General features: G+C 43.4%; 1 protein-coding gene across 3 annotated transcripts in view; it reads left to right on the top strand.

The window, feature by feature from the left end:
* The window catches only part of DGKA (diacylglycerol kinase alpha), a 75636-nt gene that overhangs the window by 18703 nt on the left and 33210 nt on the right, over positions 1-23723 (top strand). For 2 of the 3 annotated variants that reach the window (XR_016271749.1, XM_089477317.1), the window contains exons 2-4: positions 20571-20666; positions 21479-21555; positions 23388-23517. Coding sequence is in view for 2 of the 3 variants with exons in the window: in XM_089477317.1 (XP_089333443.1) it covers positions 20597-20666; positions 21479-21555; positions 23388-23517 (277 nt within the window). In the remaining variant the exon portion in view is untranslated. Of the gene's footprint in view, positions 1-20237; positions 20263-20570; positions 20667-21478; positions 21556-23387; positions 23518-23723 lie in introns of those variants that run through there. The other variant, XM_089477326.1, reaches the window with a different exon arrangement.

The raw sequence follows: 23723 nt of genomic DNA, 5'->3' as shown, positions 1-23723 counted from the left end.
CAAAGTCGCATGATTGCGCTGGAGATTTTCAGATGACGTCGCACTTATTCAGGATTTAACCTATGAAGATCCAGAAATGCTCCAGCAACAAACCATTCCCGGGACTTCCCCCTTAAATAAGCAGACTTATGCTTACCTAATGGGAGACTATTTTTCCCTCTTACACACCTGCATTTGCTCTGGAGTTTCCCCAATTCTCTATTTGGGGATTTGCAGGACATTGTAGAGTGCATCTTTTTTCCCCAGAAGCATTTGCTCTGTTGCTGGAAGAACACCACTTGATATAACTCTTTGTTTATATTGCTCCATTAGTGTGTATAGAATCATAGAGTTGGAAGAGACCACAGTCCAACCCGCAGCCATGCAGGAACTCACAATGAAAGCATCTCTGACAGATGGCCATCAGCCTCTGTTTAAAGACCTCCAATGAAGGAGACTCCACTGCACTCCGAGGTAGTGTGTTCCACTGTCAAATCTTACTGTCAGGAAGTTCCTCTTCATGTTAAGGTGGAATCTCTTTTCCTGTAGCTTGCATCCATTGTTCCACATTCTAGTCTCTGGAACAGCAGAAAATAAGCTTGCTCCATCCTCAATATGACACCCCTTCAAATACTTAAACAGGGCTATCATATCACCTCTTAACCTTCTCTTCTCCAGGCTAAACATACCTAGTTCCCTAAGTCTTTTCTCATAAGGCATGATTTCCAGGTCCTTCAGCATTTTGGTGGCCCTCCTTTGGACACGCTCCAATTTTTGAACATCTTTTTTGAATTGTGGTGCTGTTAGGAAGGATCAAATTAGGGGAATTTTACGAGAGGCGTGTCCTAACAACACACGCAGCAGGGTCGTGTCCCTATGTGTATACCAGAGGTCATCTAGTCCAACCCCAAGAAACAGACTCGGATGCCAAAGGAGGTGCAATTAAAATATGAACATTTATTAAAGCCACACAACAAAAGGGATCACACACGCACACACACATTCAATGCTAAAGCAAGAGAGGGGTGAGTTCGGGAGTAAAGGAGAAAGGATAGAGGCACCGTTGGGATATTTACCTTAGGAGGCTTCTCCAAAGTGACGGATGCGAAGGATGGTGGATTGTGAGACACGGTTGTGGGAGCGAAAAGGAAAGCAGCGACCGCGGTGGCTAGGAGCTGAGTTCCAGCGGGCAAAGCTAACTAGAGGCCTGAATGACAGTGAGCTTTGCTTCGCTCAAGTGATTTCAGCAGAGCACATGGCTACAGGAACTCAAGCTCGGAACGAGATGCTCTACAAGCAAGGTTTCAGGTTTGGAACTCAAAGCTCAACAAGCCCACTGGAGGGCTGGAAGTGGGGTCCTTTTATACCCCTGAACATAACCTCAGGCTATGGCAGCCTGGCGAACAAAGGCTTGATGACTTTATCTTTGTTTAAGCTGAAACTTACACAATGGATACACAAAGAAGAGGTCTGGCACTTTTCAGGAGGGGACAAATATCTTGATGGCTGAGCCATTAAGCTAATCACTGGCTCATTAAAGAGGGAGCTACTGCTATTGTCCTCCTGCTTTGGGCAGCTTGCGAAACTAGTATGGCAACTCCCACAACTGTTGCTGAAAGGTTTAGATCTACCTTTTTTCTGTGACCATGCCTAGAAAGGCTGCTGGCTACATGGTCAGCTCGCTCTTAGGGTAATGGTGGCTCGCGATGGGGTCAGTCAGGGGTCATAGATTCAGATCGCTGGGCACCCAAAATTTATATAAAACCATACTTGATAACAGTTCCCAGAACTGGACACAGTATTCCAGGTGAGGCCTGAAATAAGGCAAAATAGAGTGGCACTATTATTTTCCTTGATTTAGACACTATACTTCTATTGATGCAGCCTAAAATAGCATTGGCCTTTTTAGCTGCCACATCACACTGTTGACTCACGTTCAACTTGTGGTATACTAGGACTCCTAGATCCCTTTCATAGTCTGCTTAAGCCAGGTGTCCTCCATCCTGTATCTATACATTTCATTTTACTACCTACAGTAAGTTCAGTATCTTACATTTCTCCCTGTTGAAGTTCATTTTGTTAGTTTTGGCCCAGCTTTCTAATCTGTTAAGGTCATTTTGAATTTTGATCCTGTCCTCTGGGGTATTAGCTATTCCCACTAATTTGCTGTCATCTGCACATTTGATAAGCATGTCCTCTATTCCTTCATGCAAGTCATTGATAAAGATGTTGAATAGCACTGGGCCCAGGACAGAACCCTGTGGGACCCCACTGGTCACTTCTCTCCAAGATGAAGAGGAGCCATTGTTGAGCACCTTTTGGGTTCGGCCAGTCAACCAATTACAAATCCACCTAACAATTGTATTGTCTAGCCCACATTTTACTAGCTTGTTTGCAAGAATATAATGGGGGACCTTGTCAAAGGCTTTACTGAAATCAAGATATGCTATATATACAGCATCCCCTTCAAGTTGTTTCTGGCTTATGGCAACCCGATCATGGTTTTTTTTGTTGTTGTTGTTTTGCAAGATCAGAGGAGGTTTGCCATTGTCTATCCATGAGGCTAACAGCATGTGACTTGTCCAAGGTCCTTTGTATATACCATCCTAGAAGAGCTTACAGTTTTAATTTTGATACAAGAGTAAGAGGGAACCCATATGCAGTTGTTTCACTTATATATGTGTAGGCTTAGTTAATGGAGCCCAAAGATGATTAACTTAGTGCCTTCCAGATGCTGGATTTCTGCTGTCAGTGTGGCCAATGGTAAATCTTAATGAGAATTGTGATCACTGAACAACTGGAAGGAAATGAGTTCCTCATTCCTAAATCAGGGTGTGGAAACTGTGGTTTTATGACAGAGTCCATATGGAAAAAGTAAATTTGAAGGGAGTTGAAGGGACACAAAGAGGTGGCCATTCTGGGATGCTGCTCCAAGCTACATGGTAGTTGAGGGGAAAGGGCATAGTCTTTTGGGTGAGGACAAAGGCAGTGGCATTAGATAAGCTGAGACTGTATGCACTCTCAAAAGTATTCTGATATCCCAGTTTAAACTAGCTGTGGGCTTTCTGGTCACAGGAATATATTATCTATTAATAATGTAAGAAGCATCATCTTTGGGTGTGTGTGTGTGCGCGCGCACACACACACACATATATATATAAGGATTGTAAGTAATTAAGATACCTGGTTGAAAAGATAAAGACAAGAAGAGAAAAATGAGATATTAAAATTAAAAATGAGATAGATGGGATATTTATCAAGATTGTTCAGGAAATATCCGATACTCCTTAGGAGGTTACAAATTATGATTTTGGTCACAAGAAAAGTAGGCAAGGAATAGAACATTTAAGAGGGAATCAACAAATTATTGTATAATGTATCACCTTGTTATGTTATTACCACAAGAACCTAGCTGATGTTACCTTTTATTTATTTTATTTACTTTGTTATTAGTTCCTAATAGTAAGAGTCAATGTATGTATATATGGAAATAAAACTCAATAAAATATTTTTTTAAAGAGAATATATTATCTATCTATGCACTAACAGATAAAAGGACTTGAAAAATTGTTATTTTAGGGACCCCTGGAGACTTTAGTTTGAATTATATTCCTTTTTGTTTTCCATATTACCCCTATGGATACTTCCTCTTCCTCCTCCTTCAGAATAAACCAATTATTATCTTTTAAAGTCTTTGGTTACTATTACTTGGTTCCTTAAATGACAGAATAAACTTTTAATCATGGACCAAAAAGACCCTTAGAGATGATTCTAGGTAAGATTTTCTGGCTAATCAGTGATATCATATGATGATGGTTATTATCTTAATTCATTTATATTCTGACTTTCTACCAATAATGGGACTTGAGGTGGCTAACAATGTATTTAAAACAATACAGTTGGCCCTCTGTATCCACTGATTCAAGCATCCATGACTTGATTTTTTTAAAAAAAATTCTAAAAAGCAAACCTTGATTTTGCCATTTTATATAAAGGACACCATTTTACTAAGCCATTGTATATAATGGGACTTGAGCATCAACACATTTTGATATTCATAGGGGTTCTTGGAACCAAACCCCAGCAGATATCAAGGGCCAATACAAATACAAAAGCATTAATAAAAGTATAACTATGTTAAAAAAACAATTAAACCATTTATAAAGTTAAAACATTACACATTAAAAACATTTCAAAAATAATTAAAAGGCTATATACAAACCTTAAAAACAGCACCAAACCGCATTAAAAGCCCAACCCTATTCAGTTTGTAAAAGCATGATAGCACAAAAATGTTTTTACCTGCTAACAGAAGGAGAACAAGGACAGGGCCATCCTGGCCTCTTTAGGGAGAGAATTCCAAAGTCTGAGAGAAACCACTAAGAAGGTCTTCTCCCTTGGTCCCACCAAACAATCTTGAAAAGGTGGTAAAACAGAGAGAAGGGCCTCTAGATGATCTTAGAGCTCTAAAGGGCTCATAAAGGGAGATGTGTTCATTTGAATAACCTGGATCCAAGCCACATACGGCTTTATTGGTCAAAAACAGCACTTAGAATTGAGGCTGGAAATGGACAGGCAGCAAATGGAGCTGTTGCAGCAAGGGAGTTGTGCATCTCTCATCCACTCTCATCTATCTAGAATCCTTGTTCCTTAATCTGGGATTCTGATCCTCTAGGTTTCAGAGATCGAAAAAGTATGATATATGGCTTGCTATTGCCAATTCCATCACTGTATCACTTTTAAATGCATACCTCCTTCTACCTGACCTACCTTATGGCCAGTCTAGCACATACTGATTTTTCATAGTTTTTGTTATGAAACAAGGCTGTGCTGATGGCCCATGGGCTGCTGTCCATTTCCAGGGCTATGGTGTAGTTGCTTCCATTTGGTGGTGCATAGGGCCTATCCTATTCCCCTCTCCTCTTACTCCCAGGTACTGCCCATTGCACTTTGTGCAAATACTACTGTGGCTTTCTGATTATGAAATCTTCCACAGCTTGGACCTAGGAACCCCCAAGGGTTTTCTCCTTTGCAGTCTAAGGTCCAAGGGGAACTGGAACACTGATCTCTGTCTCCTCTGTCTCCAGCATCTGGTTTTCATTGTGCGTTTCTGGCCTCGAGAGCCAAGGGCATCTGCCACAAAGCTAAAATTAGCTCAGGATGTTGATCTAGTTAACTGAGTTTGGTAACTCCAGGCTCCTGGGCTGGCTCCAGAGATGACTCAGTTCTCCTGCCCAACTTGCCTTCTCAGAACTCTGTGCATATTTGATCCAGTTCAAGTCTTATGCAGTAGTGTGCTCTCCATCTTGGTCTCTCTTTCTTTAGCCTGCTTGATGCACCCATCACTTGATATCAGTGTCTGTGCCAGAGGAAAGCCTTCCTTCTTTCTCCCTGTCCTGCTTAGTAAGCAATTCCATTTCACTTTTACTGTTGGGAGAAGCCCTTTTGGCATTTGGGGTCTTGCAGCAGAAAAGGCCTCTTCCTTTGTCTGCTAGTGCTTGTCAGCACATGCCTCACTAACTATTGGCAGGACCTGATGTTTATGGAGAGCAGGATTTTTGTAGCTTCGTGCAATTGAGCTCAAGGGGGAGGAGGGGAGGGAGAACTTGCTTAGCAGTCAATCATTTTTGTGTGGCACAGTCACTGAGACAAGAACTGTCTTAGAGCACATGTTGGATAAGAGAACAGCAGGTTCCCTTATCCTTGAGCCCTGTAAGGCCAAACCAAAGCTCAGGATTTCTCATAAACTCATCTATGATGCTCATGAAGCAACTTCCTGTTTCTAATTCTGAGGAAAAGGGGTGCAGATAATCTCATACTTCCTAGCTTCCCCCCCTCCCCAACTTGACAGATAACAGCAGATTACATGTAATTTATATCTGAATTCCTCAGCTTGTTCAGGCATAGGAACTATAAATTCACTTATATCTGAGAGCAAAGAAAGCAGGAACAAATCAACACACAGCTCACAACAGGATGCAATATACCATATATACTCGACTATAAGTTAACTTCATGTATAAGCCGAGGGCAAGTTTTGGGGCCAAAGTGATGGATTTTGCTCTGATCTGTTGATAAATTGAGGGTAAAACCTAGGAGCATATAGCAAAGGCTCTAAAAGATGAGGCAAAAACCATGTCAAAAAACTTTAAAAATTCCAGCAGACATAACTCTTTGGAGTTTATCAGACAAGGGAAATTGGAAGTATAATCCAATGGCAATCCGAACGCAATCATGGGGTTTAACGTTATTGTGTGATAGACTACCACAAGCAATTTTGGGCAATGGGAAGTCAGTCCGAACGCAATCATGGGGTTTGAATTCATGTAAATTTGCTGAACTAGCGAATTCACGTAAATGTGTTCTGGCCCCACTTTCTTTTCATTCAAAATTAAGAGAAATTCCTCTCGTGTGATAATGTCCTTTGTGCTTACTCTTCAGGCTGGATGGATAAGAGAGTAGAGGGAGTTGGTGCTTCCAGGACAGATTATACTCTTGCTTTTCACCAGGAAATGCTTCCTTCATTTAAATAAGAGTTAAGATACAGTCCTTACATTGACCAGTGGATAAGATGCAGGGTTTTTTGGTCAACTGTTTGACCTAAATTTCTAGACTTATACATGAGTATATACAGTAGATCCATTTTGAAAGAATGCACAAACATAGATGCCACAGCAGCTGTGCCAACCTGACTTCTGGATCTGCCTCTCCTCCAGTTATTCCAGAAGGTTTCAGCACAGTGAACTGCTAACAGACCTCTTACTACCTGTATGCATCTTCCATATTTTCCTTTAGCCTTCCTACCACACAGCTACTTACTCACCTCATTTTCTCTATACCTGTCTTCACTTTTGTCTCAGATTGCTCAAAATCCACTTTAGATTGCTTCCCTTTCTGAGATCGCTGAAGAGCAGCAGAGACAGACATCCTTAGACTACTAGATACTTGGGAATTGAGAGGGATTGTCCCTGCCTGCTCAAAATGTTTATAGTATCACAAAATTAGACATATTTATTTTTCAGGACTCACCATCTTTCTGTATGTGTGATAACATAATTTACTTTGTTGGTCTTTAACCTTTTTTATCTTCTGTGCAAACCTGTAAGGTCCTCTCTCCCTTCTTACTCTTGTACTTCAACCCACAATATTGTTTATGGGCCTTAGTGTGGCCCATAGGGTATTGAGATCTGTGGCTTAAGTAGTTGGGAATTTGATTTTACAGTCTAAATTGCAAAGAGCAGGATACTTAAATGGAACAATGCTGAACTACTCAGCATTATGCACTTTCTGTAAATTACATTTTGAGGGTTGAGCCTGCCTGTTTGGATAGCTATGTTTGTGAGAGCTTAATCCGTTGATATGATTGCTGCTTACTTGATTCCACAGACTAAATGATGGAAAAGATAGATATGCTAGCCATGTAAACAGCTAGGGACATTCCTTTAAATGCTTCTGGACATGAATGAGAATTCAGGAACTGCAGTAGTGCCTAGTTATATTTTGTATTCAGTACATTCAATTGCTTGCGAATTTCTAGAAGCCGTGGGAATCAAAAAAGAGATTATTGTTGGTTCTTTTTTCTCTTTAATGTGGATCTGTTTATATCAAGATACCAGTATTATATGTTTAGTACCAGATAATCCAATGTAGATCATATATCAGGTTCTATAAATCTAAAATACATTGTTTCAGATAACAGATAAACATTCTTGCTGTTTGAAGTCACATATATGGGGTGATTCAAAAAGAGTGATGCAAGGGTAAAGCTGTTTTTACTTAGTTTTGCACCATTCCTTTTGAATCACCATGTATGTACTAAGGAAGATGGATTTGGAAGGTGGCTTAAAAGAGCATCCCTTTGATTGACAAGTCTCAGTCACGCCTCAGATTTTGCACCAGTCCTTCACCATAGGTTTCTGAATCATACCAGATCCATCTCTGAGTTTTCATCTGGCCTGTTCAAATCAAATTCTGGCCAATTCAGATGACTAAGTACAGAATGGTAGTTTAATTGCTTAATGGAAAATGGGATTGAAGATGTATGGCAGCTTGGTGTGATTTATTTTAGCTTTTAATTTACAGAAGTGTGCATCTGGAACTAAAACTGCTTCCATAGTTTAAAAAACAAGCAGTACAAAAATGTATATACAGTTCCTCATGATTCCAAGTTAAACATTTTGATTTACAGTCTTGACAAATGTATTACTTACTTAAAATTAAAAAGTAGCAAATGCTGAGTTTTCATTTTCAAAACCCAAATTTAGAAGAAAGTACAGTACTGTACTAAGAAATACAAGGCAAGGGAAGAAGACTTTTGATAATGAAAGAATCAGAAAAGGCAAATATATAATTTCATTCTTGCTGCACTGAAAGCTGCCAGAGAAGAAGGAATCCTTCACTATTACTTTGGTACTGCTTTGCAGACCATAGTTTGTGAGAATTAAATTATACTGAAAGGCTAAATTGACATTTTCAATCATACAAAAATGTTAATTTGCTTACTATTTTGCAAAAAATAAAAATAAAAAATAAAAATGAAGAATAAGGAGCACAAGGAATCCAAACGCCCACCCATGATTATTGTTGTAGATGCTGTTGTTGTGTGTCTTCAAGTCATTCAGACTTACAGTGACCCTAAGATAAACCTATCATAGGGTTTTCTTGGCAATATTTGTTCAGAGGAGGTTTGTCATTGCCTTCCCTTGAGACTGAAAGCATGAGACTTGCCCAGGGTCACCCAGCGGATTTCATGACTGAGTGGGGAATTGAACCCTGGTCCCTAGAGTCATAGTCCAACACTCAAAACACTATGGGATACAATATAATAATCCACTAAATAACTGACCATTTGATGCTATTGAATGACATCCCAAAATCTTGCAATCTGATACTAGCCATCTCATCTTCCCTAAAGGGAAGAAGCTGTAACATACTGTTACATAGTTTTTCACTCTGTTTTCAGAGACATCAGATTTGCAGAAAAGAAATGAAAGAGAAGAGTAAGCAATGAAAACAAGACAGCACCACTAGTTACATTAGAAGTAGGAAAATGGAGCAAAACAAATACTAAGACACCATAGGGAAATTATAGAAAAGAGGAATTCATTCTTTTAATCTGTTTTTTCTTTAGAAAGTGTACCCATGGAACAAGAAACATTGTTTTATTGATAGGAGACCAGCTAAAGAACAAAAAGCAGAAAGAATCTCCATACTTTCCATACAGTGGGCCCTTGTTATCCACTGGGGTTTGATTCCAGGATCCCCTCTGGATAGCAAAATCCGTGGATGCTCAAGTCTCATACAATATAATGGCATCAAAAATATATGAAATGGCAAAATCAAGGCTTGCTTTCTGGAATTTATTATTATGATTATTATTATTAACCTTTATTTATGAAGCGCTGTAGATTTACACAGCGCTGTACATACAATCTTTTGAATTAGACGGTTCCCTGCCCTCGGGCTTACAATCTAAAAAGACATGACCCAAAGGAGAAGGGAGTGGTGGAGGGAAAGGGTAAGAGGTCCAGCAATTCCTCTCTACCTCCGAGGCCTGGACCAAGGCAGATGGACTGGAGGGAGGGCTTGGCTTCAAAATGGATGGTTAATCTTCCAGGGAAAATACATACTCTCAAGTAGGATAATACATATACAGTACATAGCAATACAGGAAATGGTTCGATAAACAGGCACCAAAAGAACATCAAATAGTAAGCGACAATTATGCAATGCCTGGGAAGGCTTCTCTGAACAGGATGGTTTTCAACTCCGTTTTGAAGCTGGTTAAAGAAGTGATGGCTCTTGCTTGTGGGGGAAGAAGGTTCCAGGAATGAGGGGCAGCAAGTGAAAAGGGGCGAATCCGGGATGGGGCAGAGGAAATCCTGGGCTGAGACAGCAGACCTTGACTACCAGAACGGAGGGCCCGAGTGGGAAGGTGAGGAGAAAGAAGGTCTGATAAGTAAGGATAAGTAATTTATATATTTTTAAAGCATTTTCAAGCCGTGGATGCTTGAAAACATGGATTAAAAAATCTGTGGATAGGGAGGGCTGACTGTAGTTCTAATGGCCCCTCTATGATTCTGTTCTTACTACTCCCTCTTTTGGAAACATGTCCCTTTGCCAGCAGGTAGCAGCATCAATTCTACAGTGGGCCTATCTGCTGGGGTTTGGCTCCAAGACCCCTCATGGATACCAAAATCTGTGAATGCTCAAGTCCCGGTAAATACAATGGCATAATAAAACGGTGTCCCTTATATAAAACTACAGAATCAAGGTTTGCTTTTTGGAATGTATATATTTTTAAAATATGTTCAAGCCGTGGATGTTCAAATCTATGGATAAAAAAAATCCATCGATATGGAAGGCTGACTGTACCAGCTCTAAAATGCACAGATTCATGCAGAGGAATATATAACAATAAAATCAGCCCTCTTCCTCCCCATACTCAGGTAGGGCTCATGCCTGTATAGCCCCAAAGTGGTTCCTCCAAAGGGATGGATCTGCTGACCATGGGCTTATCCTTGTTTGTAGGAGCCCTGAGTTTATTTTCCTCTCCCTACAGTGTGCATGTGTGCATGCATGCATGCACACACATGTAGATGTAGTTATATTCAGTTGTGGGCTGGCTGTTTTGGTGTTGTATGCAAGAGGACATTAGACTTCACAGGCAGGGCTTAAATTATTTTGAGGAATTTAACACCATTTTTATTGGCTATGGGAATGGATTTATAACTTAGCACTCAGAGAGACCATAGGGGTTTCTGTGGCTTTAGAGAAACGTTTCCAAATCAGTTACCTTAAGGGATCTTCCTGATCTTAAAAAGAAACTGTTGCTGAGGACTTTGCTAATTACCTCTGTTCCCAGGATGCAATAGGATTGCCCTGTGTGTGGCAGTATTGATTTAGGAGTGGGAACCATGTTCTGGTTTCCAACATCAAAACTGCTTTATTTAGTGGCTACAATAATCTTGGCAAATGTTGTTGAGGTTGTCAGGGTAACGTTTCCTTTGTTCTGGCCCACAAGCTACCATGTGAATTATTTTGTTTAGTTTAGTTTTAGGTCCTGACAAACAGGTTGCAGTTGTGGGTGAGGGTAATAATAATAATAATAATAAAATCTTTATTTATATCCCGCCCTTCCAAACGATCAGGGCGGCTTACAATGATGCAACAAGTGCAAACAGAATACAAAGGTTAAAAACATATACACAACAGCAACAACAATCTAAAAACAACAATAATAGCCCCTTAGCCCAACCTCATGGCCACGGAAGAGGAGGGAGGCCCACGGGATATTTAATCGGGGAACGCCTGCTTGAATAGGAAGGTTTTGAGGTCCTTCCTAAATTGGGCCAGGGTAGTAGATGAGCGGAGCTCCGTGGGCAGCGTGTTCCAAAGGGCTGGGGCAGCTGTGGAAAAGGCCCTTCTCGAAGTGGAAGCTAACCTGGCCCCAGGCACCTTCAGCAATTGCTGCCCAGATGTTCTGAGGGTGCGAGGCGGAATGTACGGGGAGAGGCGGTCCTTTAGGTATCCAGGGCCCAAGCCATTTAGGGCTTTATAGGTAATAACCAACGCCTTATATTGAGCTCGGAAGCGGATGGGTAGGACAGAATTGCAGTTTAACTAGGAGGAACTATTGTTAAATGGCTTGAAATTGTTAACAGGCCTTGTGCTTGGCCTGGGGCTTTAGATAGCTCTATGCTTATCCTTCCCAATATGCAGCCTCTTATCCAGCCTCCTTTGGAGAAATTTTGATTGACTGACTGATTGATTGATTTGCTAAGAGTCCATAATTCTATAATCCCAAATGTCTGGGTAACAGGAAAACAAAATTATCCACATAGAATCATAGACGCGTTCTGGACGGGCCCTATGGGGCGCCGTCGTTACGCGCGAGGGGCGGCGCTTCCTGATGCGCCTTGCCCCTCGCGCGTAACGAGTACGTCAAAATGACAGCCCCACATACAGATGGGCGCCGCTATTTTGACATTGTGGGCGCGCAGCCTCCGGACTCCACGCGCCAGAAGTGGCACCATGAGAGTGCGCCTCGTGCCTTTCGGCGCCTCTTCCATGGTGCAGGAAGAAGCGCCATTTTGGCGCTTCTTTCTTGCTGCACCTGGGAACCGCGTGGTTTGGCTGCTGCGGTTCCCGGACGCAGCAACCAGCAGCGGTGCGAGACCGCCCGTTTTGGGCGGTCTGTAATGCGCCTTAGAGTTGGAAGAGACCCCAAGGACCATCCAGTCCAACCCCCTGCCATGCACATATATGTGTGTTTTATTTATTTGGCAAGCCTTACATACAGCTTACTTCATTGTGTAATTTGATGGTTTTAAACATACATTTTTATGTTTTCTTTTATTTCCTTATGTGTCAGAGAGTGGAAAGGATTGGCAGGACAATGTTGGAAACACAGGCCCATTACAGACGGGCCATATAGTACGCGCGGAGCGCGTACTAGGGTTAGGAAGGGGCGGTGCTTCCGCACCCCCCTAACCCTAGTGCGTGCTCTGTGAGCACAAAATGGCAGCCGCCGTTCCACACGGCTGCCGCCATGACGACGTCACAACCGCGCCACCTCTATACAGGGCGGCGCGGACGTGACGTTGTCGCTCTGCGCCAGGGCGCTTAGTGCGCCCTTAGCGCGGAGCAGGAAGGAGCTCCGTTTCGGAGCTCCTTCCTGGTTTGCGCCACTGGGCGCAGCCTTCACATGGCTGCACCCAGCGGCGCAAAGGAGAAAGGGGCCAAGCGGCTGCTTTCTCCTCCTCCTTGCCGCCGTGGGGTGTCCTTGGGGCTTGAAGCCCCAAGGACACCCCTTTCCAGGCTGCGGGGAAGCGGCCTTTTGCCGCTTCCCCGCAGCCCGGAAAGTGGCAGATCGGGGCCTCAGCGGCTGCCGGTCTAGCCACTGAAGCCCCGATACACCGCGGAAAGGGGTGGGTGCAGACCGCCCCAAACAGGCAGTCTGTAACCTGCCACAGGATTGTTTAGAACTAGGGAACAGTAATTGGGCAGGCAAGGGAAAGAGTCCTTTATAGCTCTCTCTGGCGGGTTACAGACCGCCGAAAAGCGGCAGCCTGCACCCACCCGTTTCCCTGCCGGATCGGGCCTTCAGCAGCCAGAGCGGCAGCCGCTGAGGCCCTGATCCGCCGCTTTCCAGGCCGTGGGGAAGCGGCAAAATGCCGCTTCCCTGCCACCTGGAAAGGGGTGTCCTTGGGGCTCCAAGCCCGAAGGACACCCCGCGACGGCAGGGAGGAGGAGAAAGGGGCCGCTTGGCCCCTTACTCCTCTGCGTCGCTGGGCGCAGATGTCTGAAGGCTGCGCCCAGCGACGCAAAGCCAGGAAGAAGCTCTGAAACGGAGCTCCTTCCGGGGTCGCGGAAAGGGCGCCCTAGGTGCCCTGGTGCGGCCCCAATATGTCACAACTGCACCACCTCGTTTGGAGGTGGCGTGGTCGTGACGTAGTGATGGCAGAGCGCGTAATAGGGTTAGGGGCGTCCTGAAAGGACACCCCTTTCTAACCCTAGTACGCGCTCATCGCGTACTTTAAGGCCCGTTTGTAATGGGCCTCTGTTGTGTTTATTATACCCTTTCTTCTGCTGCTGTCTGAATCAGGAGAGAGAATTGTGCAGCTCTGCTGATGTTGTTGAACTCCACTTCCAGCAGTAATGTAGACTTGAGTCAATTGACTCGGACTTGACTCAGACTCAAGTCGCCTCAGTTACTTCACTTGGACTTGACTGAGCAATAAATGATGGACTGATTTGACTTGTCTTGAGATTTGTAACTTTTTATCAACTGACTTGCTGGTCTAACTCCATCCAGAAATAACAAATGTATTAGGCAATGGGCTTGAGGCAAGGGTTATGGTCTACTCTGCAGCCTGTCCTTACTACACATCAGAGGATCCTTTCCCCTCAGGCCCACTGCCTAACATGTTTGCTGCTCCCCTCCTCTAACATTCATTTTAGAAGTGGGACTATTATTAAAGATCCCCTCTTATTGATATGTAGTCATATCAGCACAAACCTTGGATAACCATTTGTGTGTGTGTGTGTGTGTAATTGAGTCAAACACACCCAAAACTACCTGTTATGTAGTCTGGCTGTATATCTTTTTTATTCATTGAGTCTAACTTAGTGGATGAGAGTTAATGCTATATTGTGATGAAGTCACGCCTGTCATCCTACCAAAAGAATTGTTTGTTCCACAGTTTTAGCTTAAATGACCATTTCTTGAAAACAGGCAATGCCACAAGCGGTTGTGGTTCTGTACATAATAGCTGTACAAGAGAAGTGAGCAAAATGCAACCCTGGAGCTATACACAGAATAACCACATCATATTCATTGGGTCACCCTTTGTCTGGCAAAACCTCTAAAATGATGAGCTTACAAGTTTAAGTTTAAGTTTCCTAAGGCTTCAGCCTTTGCTAGGGAACAAAAAATATTTAAATATCAAAATATCAAAGCCAAGCCTGTTAGAGTTTAGCTTTAAAATTAGCAGAGTAGCAGAAATGTGCTCTGGTCTAATTGTGCTTTCCTAAGAATTGAGACTGATTCCAAAAAACAACACATAGTTTGTAGATTAAAAACAAAAGTTTACTAATGACATTGTAGTACATTGCTACTACAAGTGTAAATCTATATTTATATAAAAGCTATATCCTAATCTAGCTAGTTCAGACTGAGAAAAGAAATCTTTATCTTTCCAAAGAAAGTTGAGAGAGCAGGAAGATGGAGGACAAGGGGTAGAAACTGGTCCCTGGGTTGGCTGCAGTTTCCCACTTCTGCTGTAGAATTATTTTAAAACTAGTGATGAGGGCTACACGAAAGAGTCTGATCTTTTCAGCACTCTGTGGTGTTGGGGAGGCAGCCTATGTTGCTTCTAGTTCGTTGGCCTTCAAAGTCTGAACTAACATGGCTAGGGTTGCCATAATTGAGGACCTCCAAACCGGGACAAATGTAGGACAATGTTTGAAAATGTAGGACTTTTTTTTTTTTAATTTCCTGGCTAGGAAATTTAAAAAAAGTCCTACATTTTTAAAACTTGTCCTCCTCGTCCTCCTCCCGGTCTGGGAGGAAGCCTAGGCCTGCTCCCAGGCCAAGAAGGGGCGTGGGGCGGCTTGGAATCGCGGCAATCGCCGCGGTGCCAAGCAGCCTCATCCTCCTCCCGGCTTGGGAGGAAGCTTAGGCCTGCTCCCAGGCTGGGAAGGGGCGCGGGGCCGCTTGGAATCGGGGCGATCGCCGCGGTGTCAAGCGGCCTCGTCCTCCTCCCGGCTTGGGAGGAAGCCTAGGCCTGCTCCCAGGCCGGGAAGGAGGCGGAGGCTGCTCCTCATAGCGGCGATCGCCGCGGTGGGAAGCGTCCTCCTCCTCCTCCTGGTCTGGGAGGAAGCCTCAGCCGGCTCCCAGGCTGGGAAAGAGGCAGGGGCCGCTCCTCATAGTGGTGATCGCCACGGTGGGAAGCGGCCTCCTCCTCCTCCCTGGCCTCGTGGAGGCCTTGGAGGACCCCGCGGCCGGAGCTCCGACCGCGGAGCCACCTCCAAGGCCTCGCTGGGGCCCGGGAGGGAGCGTCTCCGCGGCTGGAGCTCCAACCGTGGAGAGCCCTCCCAGGGGGCTGAGGTGGCCGCGGTGGGCGGGGCCGTCCCGGTTTGGGCGCCAAACCGGACCAGGACCGGGATGGCACCGCCCAAACCGGGATTGTCCCGCCCCCCGGCGGGATATGGCAACCCTAAACATGGCCCTAGTTTGGACTTTTCTGTGCTGGCTGCTGAATCTGTTTCTTTGTAAAACAGATACAGCTTTAGTACTCTTCTCTCCAAAGGAAATGTAACCTGCAAAGGTCGTCCTGAGTGTGTCCTCTCACTTTGGGAAGGAGGAGCAAGGCCCTGAAGGGATGCAAATTGGCACCAGAGTTGACAGTCCAGTATGGGGTGTGATTCTTCTGCTTTTAATAGCTGTACACATGGGGAAAGCTTCATGTACTAACATTGTCCTTCCCAAAGGAATCATATCTGTGATTTCAGAGCCATGTCCCCTTCCCTTTGTGCTAACAAACATAATGAAAGCTGAGTACAGGGAAGAAAGATGAGACTGAAAAAACTAGAAGGAGAAGAGGATTTGAGAAAGAACTGGAAAAGCTGTTATCAAGAAATAGGCAAGAAGAATGCTTGCTCTCTCCTGCCATTAAGAAAAGTGTGAAAAAGAAAACAAACACTGGTCTGGGCTGATGTGAGGAGAATTTGTGGGCCTTAAAATGCCTATTAAGAGCTCAAATGTGTCCTTCCTGTCCTGATATGCTAATTGCAATTAGTCCTATTAGGACTAATGGGTCTGAGCAGAGGCCTTTTCTTTTTATACTCACAAGAGAGTATGGAGCAATTCGTGCAGCTTTTCGGTTCAGGAAGGTAAGGCAGGGATCAGTTTGAGTATGAATTAATGATACTTATGGGGGTGGGGTGGTAAATATCAGGCTGACAAATTGCAGAAATGAAACAGAAAAATCTGACATCAAAAATGCTGGTTCCAGTTTCAACCAGGGAGAGGGACTTGAACCATGAGCAAAAGTATGCTCATGGTCCAAGAACACTGAGAAGTACATTGCTACTACAACAAGTGTAAATCTGATTCCCAGCTTGCAGTGGTTACTCTAGACCTCATCACTTTCTTAACCTCTGATGGATAAGTATAGCTACTAGAAATGTTTGTCTGTATATTCCTGAGAAATATTGGGGAAGAACTATAACTCATGCTATGCATGTAGAAGGTCTCAGGTATAATTCCTGGCAGGGCTAACAAGAGAGAGAAAAACCTTACCTAGAACTTTGTGGGGCTTTTGCAATGTAATCAGTACAAAGATAGATTGGCCAATGGTCTGACTCTGTACTTCAGCTTCATGTTGATCTATCCTTTCGGATGGCTGTCTGAGTCAGTTGCGACTCGACATTCATGCCAAAGGGAAACCTTTACCCCCTCCCCCTTTTATAGCTTTGTGCAGATAGGGATGTGTGCACCTGTCTGTTTCAGCAACTTCTCCCTTTCCCCACCTCTAAAACTGCCTGTGATACTTTCCTGCAGGTAATATTTCTTCTCTATCAAAAATCCCTTTTAGGGTGTGTACATCTTTTTTAATGGTGCACATTTCTACATGACTGGGCTTATTCTGACGCCCCGTGTTAATATATGGAAGACATTATTTCCTATCCTGTTGTTGACATAATAAAAAACACAATACCTAGCTTGTTCAAATCATTCTTCATCCTCATCCATGATCACAGCAATACTTACAATAACCCTGTCACTTAGTATTATTATCCTCATATTGCACACCAGAGGCTGAAATGGCATGGCTTACCAGTGAACTAATGGTAGACACCAGATTTCAACTGGGAGAGTTCCTGGCTCATGCCCGGTCTCTGCCACTATGCTGTATTTGAAAGTCTTGTAACTTATACTTTGAATAGATTTTTACATGTACAGTTGGCCCTTCTTATACACGGATTTTTTATACACGGATTTAAGCATACACGGTTTGAAAATGTTCCAAAAAAGTATAAATTTACCTTGATGTTCCATTTTTTATTAGGGACACCATTTTGGTATGTCATTATACTTAATGGGACTTGAGCATACACGGATTTTGTTATACACGGGGATCTTGGAACCAAACCCCAGCGTATAACAAGGATCCACTGTATTCTGTGATACATGCCACAGTTTGTAACCCTATTTTGTATAACTGAAATATTTGCTTATTCTTCCTCTGTTTACCACTATTTCTATTTTCTTCCCCTTATAACCTTGTTATTGATTTAGATCAGAATATACAAACTTTTCAAGGGCTGTATCTAGTGTTGGCAGGAGATCTGAGGCCAAGGCTTAACGCACATATGCTCATGGACACACCTAGAGAATGGGAGGGGAGGCTTTAACCTTGCTGAAGTTCCACTGATCCTGAAGTAAGGCCAACTCCCTTTTCTGTGATCTTGATCTGGACTGTTGCCTTGGGTTACAGGAAAGAAGGATGAGGTGTTAGCTTCCCCTGCCCCAGCACCCCCAGCTGGGATCGCTACTTTTTCATCACCGTTAGTAGCACAGAAGCAATGAGTATGATTAGCTCTATTGGGTGTGTGTGTGTAGGGATCTGGGGCATACAGAGCCATGTATTGTACACCCCTGAAATACTGACTGGAAGCTTCCTGGAACCAGGGCATATTCTCCCATACTTTGTAAGTAACATGTAGTGTTGCTGCTGCTGTTGTTTTTGCTGTTACATCAAACTGTCTAGATTTGAATGTGTTTGCATAATTTCCATACTTAATGTGGCTTGTACAATTCTGGAATGCCTCTGGCTGCAGGGTGCACATTCATTTTCCTTGTCTTCTCATGAAGTAGGAGAAATTGCCCATCTGTTAAGGTAGGAATCTTGAATTAACACAAAACAGTTATGAAACTGCATAAATACATACTTAGATCTACTACATTGAGTGCCAGCATGGTGTAATGCCCCATGCCGCGCGGCCCTCCTCTTCCTCCTCCGCGTGGTGGTGGAGGAGGAGGGCAGCGCGGTTGAGCGGCCCAGGAGGAGGAGGAGGAGGCGGCGGCAGCAGGACTGGGCTGGGGCCAGTCCTGCTGCCTCCGTGGGCCGCATCCGGCCCGTGGGCCGGGGGTTGCCGACCCCTGGTGTAATGGTTTGAGCATTGGACTATGACTCTGGGGACGAGGGTTTGAATCCCAGCTTGGCCATATAAACCTACTGGTGACCTCTCTCAGCCTCAGAGGATGGCAATGGCAAACTCCCTCTGAAGACGCTTGCCAAGAAAACGCCATGATAGGTTTGCTTCAGGGTTAGTATAAGTAGGGAACTACTTGAAAGTACACAACAACAACAATGGTGAGTGCACATTTAGACTATCATTTTTATTCATGAATAAAATGGAAAAATATAAAAGGACTCTTATGGCATACAGGCAGTAACTGTAATAAAAACCATAAGTAGTTTTATGTGATACTGTGAATTTTTCATACAGCCTTTAAGTGATCTCTGTGGTCTACACAGAAATAGAATAAACTAGCTTTTTCCACCACAACATACTGACCTGAAACTCCTCATCATGAGATTTGTTGAATACCACTGGTGTAAATGGGTTTAAAAATTGGAACTAAACATATTTAGTAAAGGATAAAGGCATCTCTCAAGTGTAGTCCTGGAGGACAGTATCCTATTTTGATGTTGTTGTGTGTGTGTGCAACTCCTTTTTAACTTATGGTAACCTTAAGGTGAACCCGTATAGGGGTTTTCTTGGCAAGATTTGTTCAAAGAGTGTTTGCCATTGTCTGAGGCTGAAAGAGTGTGATTTGCTCAACATCACCCAGTGGGTTTCCGTGGTTGAACTGTGGGATTTAAAACCTGCTATTCAGAATCCTTGTCCAGCACTCAGACCACTACCCCATGCTGGCTGTGTGTCTTGCTTAGATTATCTCTTAGCATTAAGTTGCTGAAAGTTGTGAGTGATGATAATTAGTGTCCTGCTATATGTATTGTCTGAATAATCCCAGATTGGCTCTAATTGTTGGCAGAACCTTCTAGGCTACATAGATTTTTCACCTAGCCCAGCAAGACATGTATTTAAATTGGTACCTATTCAATGTTACCTGCAATTTTTATAACTTTCTTTGCTGAAGTATACAGCTGATAATGGCCCAGCCCTGACAGTTCTCTACAAATTTCCACCATCATACTTACTGCCAAGATCACATCTCTGTAAAATGTGTGGCACTTCCAGCAATAACGCTCAAAACGTCAGCACAGTGGCTCCTCTCCATTAAATATTAATGGGATAAGGGTTGACACCATCTGCGGCAAAAGAGTATAAATTGCCAAACTGCTTTTTTCCCCCATCCTCTTCTCCTTCCTCCTTGCCCTCTTCTTTTTATTCTATCTCTTTCTCCCCTCCTTCAAAGTCTACCAGCCCATTACATTGTGTTAGGGCATCTGTAGCAGAGCCCCTTGTAGCTAGCCCTGACTGGGTCTCTAGCAATGGGCTTGCTGTGGGGCAAGAGGTGCAACAGTTGTTCTGAGAGAAGCTCACTTACTTACACAGGTATCTGGTGACTGTCCCTTTGGGTGAGAGACAGAATGGGAGCATGTCAGGGTGAGATGGCTGCTGCTGCTGCTGCTGCTGCTGCTGCTGCTGCTGCTGTTGTTGTACAGGTTCTTTCTCTGCTCTGGTGATGCTCTGCTAGCCTATGTACGTCTGCTCTGGCTAGGATTCTGCCTGAATCAGGAGCCAAAGGTGCTTTTGATTGCTCTGTTCCTCCAGGAGTTAAATCTCCCAGTGGCACTTCTCCCTCTCTGAGTCTGTGCAGCTGGAGCCTTGCCTGTTCTGTGGCTGCATGTGCTGTGGCGAAATTCCCAGTTGCTGCTCTGGATACCAATTGTGCCAGTGAAGAATGTGCTGGCTCAGCAAATCGGTCAGAAGATGAGAGGGAGAGGAAGAAGGAAGGAGGGAGAGATTGTGCCCCCAAGCATCCTCTCTGCCTGTTTCATCTTCATCTTTGCCTTGCTGCCTACCGTGATCTCCTTGACTCTTCTGTTTTGCAGATATAGAGGGGAATAAGGACGGCACCATGTCCGGCAACAAGGAATGGGCCACGCTCAGCCCAGAGGAGTTCACCCAGCTGCAGAAGTACATTGACTGTAAGTTGTTATCCTTCTCCCCTCCCTTCTGTCTCTCTAGACTGATCACACTGTCTGATATGGAAAAGAGTCTGGTGTTTCCCTTGGAAGTGATATCAGTGTGGTGGGGAAGTGTGAATTTTGAAAAGGGGTCACTGTCCAAAATCAGAGGTCATTCTGGAATAGCACCACACCAAAGTTCACAATTAATTGACCTGATTTGTTGAGGTGAATGGGAGGAGCACAAGCAGCCACTCTTGTGCCAATAATCCAGGTGAGGTTCATAAAATAACAAGGAGCTTCTTTTGCATTACTCCTTGTCCATCAGTCTCCTGCCCCACCCAGTGATGTCAGCTTTGTATCCTGTGTGGCAGTCAGAAATCTTTACTAAGTGTCTGCAGAAAAAGCCTGAGGGAAGAAGTCAGGTTTGTGAGTGGGCTTGCTGTGTATGAGATTCTCTGGGTGGCTGCACTAGTCTGCAGATATGCTAGGCTTAAAAAGATAGTTTTCATTTCTACTTCCTCCAGACTGAAGTTATTGGCCCAATCATCTTAAAAATGAGCATGAGTAAACATAGCTGTTGGACATTAAATCTCATTATGCCTTAAATTCTGTACCATCTCAATGCAACTGTTGAATAATATGTGCCAGATTTGGTGTTCTCCTTCAGCCCACTAGTACCTATGGCTCTTTTCAACATGGAAGGGAATTGCTGAGTTTTGATCCCTTGCTGACTTAAGGGTTTTACCTATCACTATATATTTAAGGCAATGGCATGTGCTAGGAATCCTGAATTGAATAGTTAACTCTATATCCAATCTTTGCCTTAACAGACAGTAGCAAGAAGGTACAGGATGTGCTGCAGGAATTTTATGGAGAGGGTACATTGTCCCAACACCTGCAAGGAGATGTAAGTACATCTCTCTTATTCTTCCCCTTTCATTTTTTTTTACCTTGTTCTACCTTTTGGGGAGTAGCTCATTTCAGGAAATGAATTTGCCTCAAATGTTTATGTAGACAAGGTGACCTTGCAAAGCAATATTCCTTCCCCACAAATCCCTGTGCACCACTTCCAGGCACACCCTTTCCATCTCTCTCCTCTGTCTGATAGAATCATAGAATTGGAGGGTGCCTTGAAGGCCATCTAACCCAACCCTTTGCTAAGTGCAAGAAATCCAGAGCTAGAGCTTCCCACCAGATGGCTCTTTCGTCCTGCTTGAAGACTTTGTGTGAGGGAGAGTACCCTATAATCTGTTCTGTTATGAAGCTGCTTTTATTGCTAAAAAGCTCCTCCTAATGCTCAATTGAAATCTAGGCTGTTGTAACTTATATCTAGTAGTCGTGCTCTCTGGGGCAGAAGAAAACAAAGCACTGTGTTAATGCCATTCAGGTTTTTTTAAAGATTATTATCATTTTCCCTCTAAGGCAGTGGTTCCCAACCTTTCTAATGCCGCGACCCTTTAATATAGTTCCTCATGTTGTGGCAACCCCCACCCATACAATTATTTTCATTGCTACATGCAAATATGTGTTTTCCGATGGTCTTAGGCGACCCCTGTGAAAGGGTCGTTCAACCCCCAAAGGGGTCCTGACCCACAGGTTGGGAACCACTGCTCTAAGGAATTTGTGCTCCAGGCTGACTGGAATTCTTCCATCCTTCCCTCATAGGATTTAATTTTCCAGAACATGGTCCTATTTCTCGTTCTCTCTCTAAATCTATTTTGTCTGTATCCTTCTTAAAGTGTGGCTTTCAGAACTGGAGACAGTACTATAGAAGTGACTGGACTAGTGCAGAATAAAGTGTGTTGGCTTATTGTGCACCATTAACTCCTTCAAGCTTTGAAAATTATGTCTTGTTAATGCAGCCTAAAATTGTCTTAGCCTTTTTTTTTGCAGCTGTATCATGGTTAGCTTGTAATTGACTATAAGATTTTTTACTTTACCTATAGAGCTGCCAAGCCAGGTATCTTTCATCTTACATTTGTGCTTTTGATCTTTCCACCTGTTTATAGAACTTTGCCTTGGTCTTCTACTGAATTTAATTATATTAGTTAAAGCCCAGTTTTCCAGTTTATCAAGGTCATGTTGAATTTTATTCATGTTCTCTGAGGCATTAACTGTTCTTCACAGTTTTATGTCATCTACAGGATTTTCATCTCCCATTTATTTACACAACTGATTTTTAAAAACAGTACTAATCCTGTACATCCCTCTCAGGCCTCCTTCAGTTCCCTCAGTTACCACTAACTACTCACTGAGTACACCTTTCAAAACAAATTTAAAATGTCACCAATCCATGTTATCATCTAGCTGGCATTCAGGTAAATTATTGACCAAAATATAATGGGGTACTTGATCATATGTTTCAATGAAATTTTGATAAATTATATCCTGTCTCCTGTCTTCCTTACGATATCCTGACAATCCAAAGTGCCCCTGCAGCTTCTCTTAAAAATGCTCTACATACCCAAAGTATTCCTCCATATTTTTTGTTTCTTGTTAATCTGTGTGATGACTCCTCCCTTTTCCGTTTCCATCAGTCCTAATCCCACGGCCACCAAGCAGTTGAGGAAAGAAAAACCCTTTTCTCTTTCAGATCCCCCAATTCAAAATACATCTAACAGTGAAGTGGCCAAGTTTTCTCTAAATCAAAACTCTGACTTGTGTCACAGTGGACTGGATGAACCAGGCACAGTGTTTACTCTTATTTCTCTTCTCTTTGGCTTGCTCTGCCAATGCCAGTCAATAGACTTTGAGGGCTTCAAGCTCTTCTTGAAAACCTACTTGGAGGCAGAGGAGATCTCCGATGAACTTTGCTGCCACCTCTTCATGTCTTTTCAGACTACAGCAGGACAAGCCACAACAGAGCCAGGTATGTAATCTGGCAAGGAGATATACATTTGAAACACTGTTAGACACAAAATATTGACTTTCTTTTATCCTGTGAAGGACTAATGGTGAGATGAGATTTTTAATCTTTTTTTAAAGAACTAAAGCTGCTGCTATACCATAGAATTCATGCAGTTTGATACAACGTTAGCTGCCATTGCTCTGGCATGGTTTGTGAATTCTGAATTT

Source organism: Sceloporus occidentalis, unplaced genomic scaffold (assembly GCF_023333645.1).
Source record: "Sceloporus occidentalis isolate IW3139 unplaced genomic scaffold, rSceOcc1.0.p SCAF_1, whole genome shotgun sequence".
Taxonomy (NCBI): domain Eukaryota; kingdom Metazoa; phylum Chordata; class Lepidosauria; order Squamata; family Phrynosomatidae; genus Sceloporus; species Sceloporus occidentalis.
Note: the sequence above shows the minus strand (reverse complement) of the source record. Positions and strands in the feature narration are given on the sequence as shown.